Consider the following 7938-nt stretch of genomic DNA (forward strand, 5'->3'; position numbering starts at 1 on the left):
TGCTGGACCCTCTCCAGCAGTTCCCAGTCCTTCTTGACCCGGGGAGCCCCGAACTGGACAGAGCGCTCCAGATGTGGCCTCCCCAGGGCAGAGCAGAGGGGGAGGATGACCTCCCTCCACCTGCTGGCCACGCTCTTCTCGATGCCCCCCAGGATGCCGTTGGCCTTCTTGGCCACCAGGGCACACTGCTGGCTCGTGGGCATCCTGTTGTCCCCCAGCACTCCCGGGTCCCTTTCCCCAGAGCTGCTCTCCAGCAGGTCAGCCCCCAACCTGTACTGGTGCATGAGGTTGTCCCTCCCCAGATGCAGTACCCTACGCTTGCCCGTGTTGAACTTCATTAGATTCCTCTCCACTCAACTCTCCGGACTGTCCAGGTCAGACCGGACAAAACAATGTCCTGACCCTGCTCTTACCTTCATCCCGCTCGAAGATCTGGACACCCCAAAGCCCCGCGTCCCCCCATGCGGCGATGTCGCCCTCGACGGAGCCCCATTTATGGCATCTCCTGCCGCGGGTGGGTTCAGCGGCACCGGACGAGCCCGCGCTCACCTTGATGTGCAATTTGGCCGCCGTTAGTAAACTGAGGGTGGTGTGTTTGGTGCCGTCGGGTCCGAGCGGTACCTGCCCTTTCAGCTTCTCCAAACACAGCCGCAGATGAGCACGCCTGCAAGGAGATCACACAACACGCTGAGCCGACGGGTACCCACTTCCCAAATGGCGTTTCGCCCCCGCCAGCGCGGAGGATCGGGGTGGTTGGAAGCCGAACCGACCCCTGGCCCCCTCCCACCCTCCGGCAGCTTCCATACACTGGGCAAAAACTGCAGCCAGACAAAAGGACCTCACCGAAAATCCCAACTACGGCTTCCGACAAAACCCTGCCGGGCTGTGGGGACGCTTGCTGGCGAGGAGCTGCCGAAGACCTCGACTTTTTGGGTGAGGGTATCCGCTTTTGGCCTTTTTTCCTCCCTAAAAGCTTCACTCACAGGGATGCGGTGTGGTCACCGCTTTGCTCCACCGACAGCCGTGAACCCAGCGCGTCCCTTGGGAGCGCTTCCTTTCCCTATTTTTAGTAGGAACAGGCCGGTTTCGCATCCATCGCTTTGGCACACGCGGCTCCGGTCCAGACAAAGTTGGGTCCCCGAGGGAACGCCGGCCCCGAGCAACACCGCGCTCCTTGGCCGCCGGGAGCCTGCAGGAATCCCTCCCTCCCTATCACCCCCAAATTTTGTCGGCATTAACACGCAGGGTAACGCTTTACCGCCCGCGCGCCGCTGCCGAGGGGAACGCCGGCTCCTCGAGGACATCCCTTTATCCGCGGATAACCGAGACTTTCCCATCACGGGCTGGTTTCCCTTGCGTTCCGGCGCTCCAACCCCACGATGTAGGTCACGTTTTCGGGCACCGGTTGCAACACCCGCCTTTGTCGAACCCGACCGACGGGGGGCAGCTGCGAATTGGGATTTTGCAAGTACCTGCCAATCTTGTTTTGGGCACGCCGGGAGGAAATGGGCATTTGCCTACACAAAGCACCTTCTGAATTACAACGCAAACAAAACACACCGTCTTTACTCTTCGGGTGAATCCCAAACCTCCGGCAGGCTCAAAGATGAAAACTTTGCAAAGATTTTTTTTCCTGAGCAGGAGGAGGAAGAGCTGCCCGGAGCGGCGCAGACCTGTCCCACCGCGCCATGCCGGCTTACGAGTCATTTACCGGTGAGATCTACGGATAAGGAGCTAGCCCAAAATCGAAATCCTCAGCTACCTTGGCTAAAAAAACTCACGCTGTCACGCTGGCTGTTCGCACCAGCAAAAAAAAAAAAAACAATAAATGGAATAAAAACCCCCAGCCCGCCCTGCCTAGCAGAGGTTACGCAGAGGGGAGCGCGGCGGCCAGCGCCGAACAAGTCTCTGCATTACACAACGCCAACGCCGGCGTCAAAAACTGAGGTTTCCGCTTCGAAGGCAGAGGTGCGGCGTATCTAAAAGCGTGTTTCCCTCACGCTTCGCCCAGCTCAAAGTGCTGCCGTGCTTAAAAAGCTCCAGAAAACCCCCCGGTTCTTAATAATTAAAGAAAAAGAAACCCTCAAATGGTTGGTTTCCCGGGAAAAGGACCTTCCGAGCCCATCGGCTCGTTGCATTGCCCTCGTCCTGACGCTCCGTGAGATGTCCACCTTCTTGTTGCTCTCCCCCCCTGTGTGAAGCCACGCTGCTCCTCGTGCCGGGGCGCGGGGAAGCCAGAAAACTTTGGTCGAGGCCAAGATTCACCAGCTCGATGCAATGAAGGTACCTCTAACGAGGAGCGAAGGGGGTGCATAGTCCCTGTCCAGAGAGAAGCTCGTTTCTCCACCACGTTCAAAGGGGGCGGAAAAGACGGAGCGTTTACTGCACTCGCTTGTGCAACGTTACCAGCGGGGTTTCGACACGGCTCCGGTCTACGCAAGGCGAGAGGGACTCAAGGCGAGCCTGAAGTAATCCGATTCTGATTTTCTCCCTCTTTTCAAACGAGGAATAAACGTTCCTGGCTTTTTCTAAGCAGTATCCCTTGGGACGCTGCCTCTTAAGATGATAAACCGACCGAGTTCAGGCGAATCCTTCGCTGGCAGCAGGACGCGGCAAGATCTGAGCGGCGTCCAAGCCACCCCGAGAAAAAGAGCAGCTGATGGAGGACACAGAGCCGTCTTTCAGTCGGACCACAAAACCTGCACCGCTCTGTCGCAACTAATCAGAGTTCTCTCTGAACCTGGACAGGCTGGAGAGGTGCGCCCATGCCAACCTCATGAAGTTCAACAAAGCCAAGTGCATGGTCCTGCACGTGGGTTTGGGCAATGCCAAGCACAACTCCAGGCTGGGTGGAGAAAGGCTGGAGAGCAGCCCTGAGGAGAAGGACCTGGGGGTACTGGTGGGTGAGAAGCTCCCCATGAGCCAGCAATGTGCGATCGCAGCCCAGAAAGCCCCCGGCACCCCGGGCTGCATCCCCAGCAGCGTGGCCAGCAGGGCGAGGGGGGATTGTGCCCCTCTGCTGCGCTCTGCTCTGGGGAGACCCCCCTGCAGTGCTGCCTCCAGCTCGGGGGGTCCCACCAGCAGAAGGACACGGAGCTGTTGGAGCGGGGCCAGAGGAGGCCCCGGAGATGCTGGGAGGGCTGGAGCCCCTCTGCTGGGAGGACAGGCTGGGAGAGTGATAGGACGAGGGGGAACGGTTTTAGATAGAGAGGAGATTTAGATGAGATAATGAGGAAGAAATTCTTTGCTGTGCGGGTGGTGAGCCCCTGGGCCAGGTTGCCCCGAGAAGCTGTGGCTGCCCCATCCCTGGAGGTGGTCAAGGCCAGGTTGGACGGGGCTTGGAGCAACCTGGGCTGGGGGGAGGTGGCCCTGCCCAGGGCAGGGGGTGGCACTGGGTGGTCTTCAAGGTCCCTTCCAACCTAAACCACTCTGTGATTCTACGATTCAAGTCCAAGCACTCACCTTGGGCAACATCAGGAACGTCCTCACTCACCACGTTATCCAGCCGTCCCATCCTTTGCCCCCCGCTCCCCACCTCAACACTACCTCAGTTCCCCAACACCAATTCCCAACACCCAGAAAAGCAGCGATCCGCCCAGACGCGTCTCCTCCCGATTCCAACACTCACCTATTCTTTTCCATCTCATTGTGCGTCGACCTGAAAAAAGAAAGAACAAGTTATTAACTCCTCCATCCGAGTAGGTACACCGCAATTAGGATTAACACGTGGGTTTTAGTAAACGCTCCCCGGAAAAGTTGCCAACCTCGAGGGCTTTCCGAGCCGCTCGGTACCTCGGGGATAGCGAAAATGGCAAAGGGGATGCAGACGACCCGGCACAAGGGAGAAATTGCCGGATAAATGGCAATAAAAAGGGCCAGCTGAACCCCGAGAGAAGATTTTAATGCGGAGAGGTGCAAGTTTTATAATTAGGACTAGGATTAAGCAGTTGTTCCAGTGCCACGATGTCAGAGAAGGGGACACCACCCAAAATCCAGCACTCTTTGGGCTCGTGGGAGCGAAGGGGAAGCAGCAGTCCTGAGAGCCGCCGCACGCTGCGGGCGAAGGGCTGATCTCCGGGCAGCGGGAGGGAAGTTGCTCCATCGCAACACAAACCTGCAATCGAGCCTCTATCGGAGAGAAAGTGGGTTTTCGGGCAGCGCAGGTGCTCCGGAGAGCTTTTTTTTTTTTTTTTTTTTAAAAAAAAAAAAGATTTCTCACACAAGAAGGGCAGAGAAAGCAAGAGGAGGATCTGTAATTCTCGGCAGGTAAAGCAGAGAGCCGGGGGCCGACAGCTCAGGTGCTCGGCGCCACTTTCGGGGAAAACACACGGCTTTTTTGAAGGTTGTGCGGCATCCAAGAGGTCGTGTCTCGCGCTGGGAGCCCCAAACCAGCTCAGAACACTCCCGCCATGCAAGATGGGGACCGGGGCGAGAGCCCCCAAAGTCTCCGCGGCTCAGCCGGTCATCTCTCTGCAAAAGCGGAACGAGCTGTCGGGAAGGCGACGAGTAAAGAGAAGATTCCCCGCGTCCAACAACAAGTTAGCAGCTCCGAATGAGAGATGCCAAAGGCGATGATGAAACCCAGGCGGGCCTTACGTCCGTGTGCAAATTCCCCTGAAGCTCCTAATTTCGACGAAGCTAAGAAAGGGCAGAAAACAAGCTAAGACTTATTTTCTCTCCGTCGAAACCCGCAGCAGCCACACGAGGCCACGCTGCCCCTCACACCAGGACAGACACTTAGGGAAGAGCCGCTTCCCTGCCCGGGCTCCCCTCAAAAGCTTGAGAGGCCACTTGAATTCAGGAAAAATGTTGTTACATGCCTGAAAAACTACAAACATGGAAAACCCACAGGCTGTTCGGATGAGGACGGCTACCTGAAAGCCCCCAGGCTCCGACGCCGAAGGAAAAAGAAGGGATGCCACCGACACCGGCAGTGTCTCGCGATGGATCGCTGTCGCCCAGGGAGCCATCGCAGCCCTCCTGTCTTTCTAAGGAGACTCATCACAGCCCAGCTCCTTCTTTTTTTTGCTTTCCGGTGGTGCCGGTTGAAGCAATCCGCTCCCAAAGGTCAGCATCCCGCTCACAGGAGAGCACCGACTCCACAACCATTCGATTCCCGTGGAGATGTTTCTCCCTTCAACAGCCGGGCGTTATGCCGACACGCAGGGGAACGGCGAGTTCTCCCGAGCCACCTGCAAACAGCCGGGAAGGACTCGGGGCTTCGGCTCCCACCAGATCTCTCCATTAAACTCCTTTTTTCTGGGTAAAAATCCTGTGTTTTACACCGAACCCTTCGCCACAGCGCTAGCAAACCTCCCGCGAGGCGACGGGCTGGGGCGAGCCCGAGCTCTCCCTGGGGCGGGAAATAAGCCAAACGCTTTCTGAGCATCGGCGCTGACAGAGACGAAGGCTCTCATCACCGCTACACTTGTATTAATTAAAAAAATCCCTTCCTTCTTCTGCAGCTTGGTTTCAGGGTCCTTAGCACAAGGTTTGGTTTTTTTCCTTTTCCATCCATAATTGATAATACTGAGAAAAAGGTTCCTCAGTTGATGGATTTCAATTTTGGATTGAAATCAGGGGGAGAGGGGATGCGAGGGGACCGCAGCGTCACCCCGGGGCTGGCAGACCACTTCGCCCCGTGTCCCCGCACCCTTTTCTGAGCACTTTCACCCCCACCGAGTCGCTGATCGCACCTCCCTCTAACGAAAACTTCGCCTCTCAGCCCCAAAACTTCAGATGAACGCCAGCGCTGCCTTCGAAACACCGTCTTCTGCGGACCATAACAAAAAAGAAGGTAACGGCAGGCGCTGCAGCTGCCCGCTCTCTTTTTAACACCGCGCAGACCTTTGTGGTGCTGTTGCGATTCGCCTTAAGCGATGAACAAGCTCCAATCTACCGCAAAGGAAATACGGAGTGGGCGCGACAAAACACCCATGAACTCATTCGGAGCCTCCCTTGAGAGGAGACCCAGAGAGAGACCTCAAGTTGCCTTCTCCTCCCCTAACGGGAACCTGGCGGCCCCGAAACCCCGGGGCGGGAGGAGACGGAAACGCCCCGGCTTGGGGAGACACCCCGATTCAGAGTGCGAACAAAACTCACGGGGCGTTCCGGGCGGTGATTTGTTGTCACAGCAGCTATCAAAGGTCAGCTGTCACCGTGTCACGCAGAGTTTGAGTTTGCTCCCAACCAGGAAAAGGTGACATATCTGGTGACATCGCTGCCTCGCTCCGCCCTGGGCAAACAGCCCAAAATAAGCCAGGGAGAAAGGAAGCCATCGGCCACCGGTGACGTGTCGGGATGAACCTGCTCAGCCTTTGCTCTGCCCGATGACGTTTCCCCCATCGCCGTTTCGAGGGGTTGGGTGTGCGCATCCCGGCATTCCGGAGTCAGCCCTCCCGAAACTCAGCTGTTAATTTCACCTCGAGGATGCCAAAGTGATTTTAACGTTATTAAAAGTGCCCGAATAAACCACGAAAGAAAAAAAAAAAAAAATAATCCCCGCGGTGACTCCAGTTTGCACCGTGATACGAGCGGCGGCGCCGAGGTGGCAATTGCTGTTGTATAAAAGAGGGAGCAAATAAAACGAGATGTGGGAGAGTTAAGCGATTAATCCATGGGCTGGGGAGGTGTAATTAAATACTGCCTCCCCCTAAAAAAAAAAGACCCCAAACCCACACTGGTGGGACTTGCGTGTTCAACATCAGCAAGGAATAACCTGCGATGAGGCTCTGCACGGTTTTCAGGAAGAATAATTATGGAATTTGCTTTTTTTGAAGGAAAGCAGGACTAGGCGGTTTAAATTAGGCGTGGAACAAAACCTGAGCGATTCCCTGCGCTCGCCCAAAAAGTGTTTTAGAAAAATCTTGCTTTTTTTCCGCAGGATGCTCGCGGAGGGAGAGCAGTTTCACTTCCCAAGCTTCGGCGTAAGCCGAGCCTGAAATCAAAAGTCCAACTTCCACCTTCCCTTCAGTGAACCCATCTGCCACGTCAGACCGTTGCACGTTTCCTACCCATGTTCGCCCATGACGGGCGGTTTCCCCTCACGTCTCGCGGGGATGTTCGGGAGAGACCCCGCCCCGCCGTGATCCGAATTTGGGGATGCCGATAGGAATCTCTTGATGGAGATGGGGTGGCGGTGGGGGACCGTGGGGCTGGCGGGTGGGCTGTGGTTGTGGCAGAGCCCGAGCTGGCGGTCCCCCCCAGCGCTGCCAGGCGTGCCGTGATGGCAGGACCTTACCGGGCTCGGTCACCCCGTGACAGGAGTGTCCCCAGCCCTGCCACACGCCCTGCGATGGCACCACCTTACGCAATCCAGGCACTTGGTGACAGGAGGGTCCCCCAGCCCTGCCAGCACCCCGTGATGGCAGGATCCTACCAGATCCGGGCACCCGGTGACAGGAGGGTCCCCCCCAGCGCTGCCACCACCCTGTGACAGCAGGACCGTACCGGGCTCAGTCACCCCGTGACAGCAGGGTCCCCAGCCCTGCCACACGCCCTGCGATGGCACCACCTTACGCAATCCAGGCACTTGGTGACAGCAGCGTCCCCCCCAGCGCTGCCAGGCGTGCCGGGATGGCAGGACCTTACCACCCGTGACAGGAGTGTCCCCAGCCCTGCCACATGACCTGCCATAACAGGACCTTATCCGATCTGGTAATTTGGTGACAAGAGGGTCCCTCAGACCTGCCAGCACCCCATGATGGCAGGATCCTACCAGATCCGAGCGGCGGTGACAGGAGGGTCCCCCCCAGCGCTGCCAGGCGTGCCGTGACGGCAGGACCTTACTGGGCTCAGTCGCCCCGTGACAGGAGTGTCCCCAGCCCTGCCACATGCCCTGCGATGGCAGCACCTTATCCGATCTGGGAACTTGGTGACAGGAGGGTCCCCCCCAGCCCTGCCACAATCCCAGCGATGGCAGGACCTCACTGGATCCGG

The 7938-nt window shown here is 57.5% G+C and overlaps 1 protein-coding gene across 1 annotated transcript in view; it reads right to left on the reverse strand.

The window, feature by feature from the left end:
• Positions 1-7027, reverse strand: part of MXD1 (MAX dimerization protein 1) — an 8241-nt gene extending 1214 nt beyond the window's left edge. Inside the window, exons 1-3 of the mRNA XM_009890873.1 lie at positions 7014-7027; positions 3629-3658; positions 550-664 (exon numbers count right to left, since the gene is read on the reverse strand). Coding sequence (XP_009889175.1) covers positions 550-664; positions 3629-3658; positions 7014-7027 — 159 coding nt within the window. The remainder of the gene's footprint in view (positions 1-549; positions 665-3628; positions 3659-7013) is intronic.
• Positions 7028-7938: the final 911 nt, after the last annotated feature.

Source organism: Charadrius vociferus, unplaced genomic scaffold (assembly GCF_000708025.1).
Source record: "Charadrius vociferus isolate BGI_N301 unplaced genomic scaffold, ASM70802v2 scaffold1708, whole genome shotgun sequence".
Taxonomy (NCBI): Eukaryota; Metazoa; Chordata; class Aves; order Charadriiformes; family Charadriidae; genus Charadrius; species Charadrius vociferus.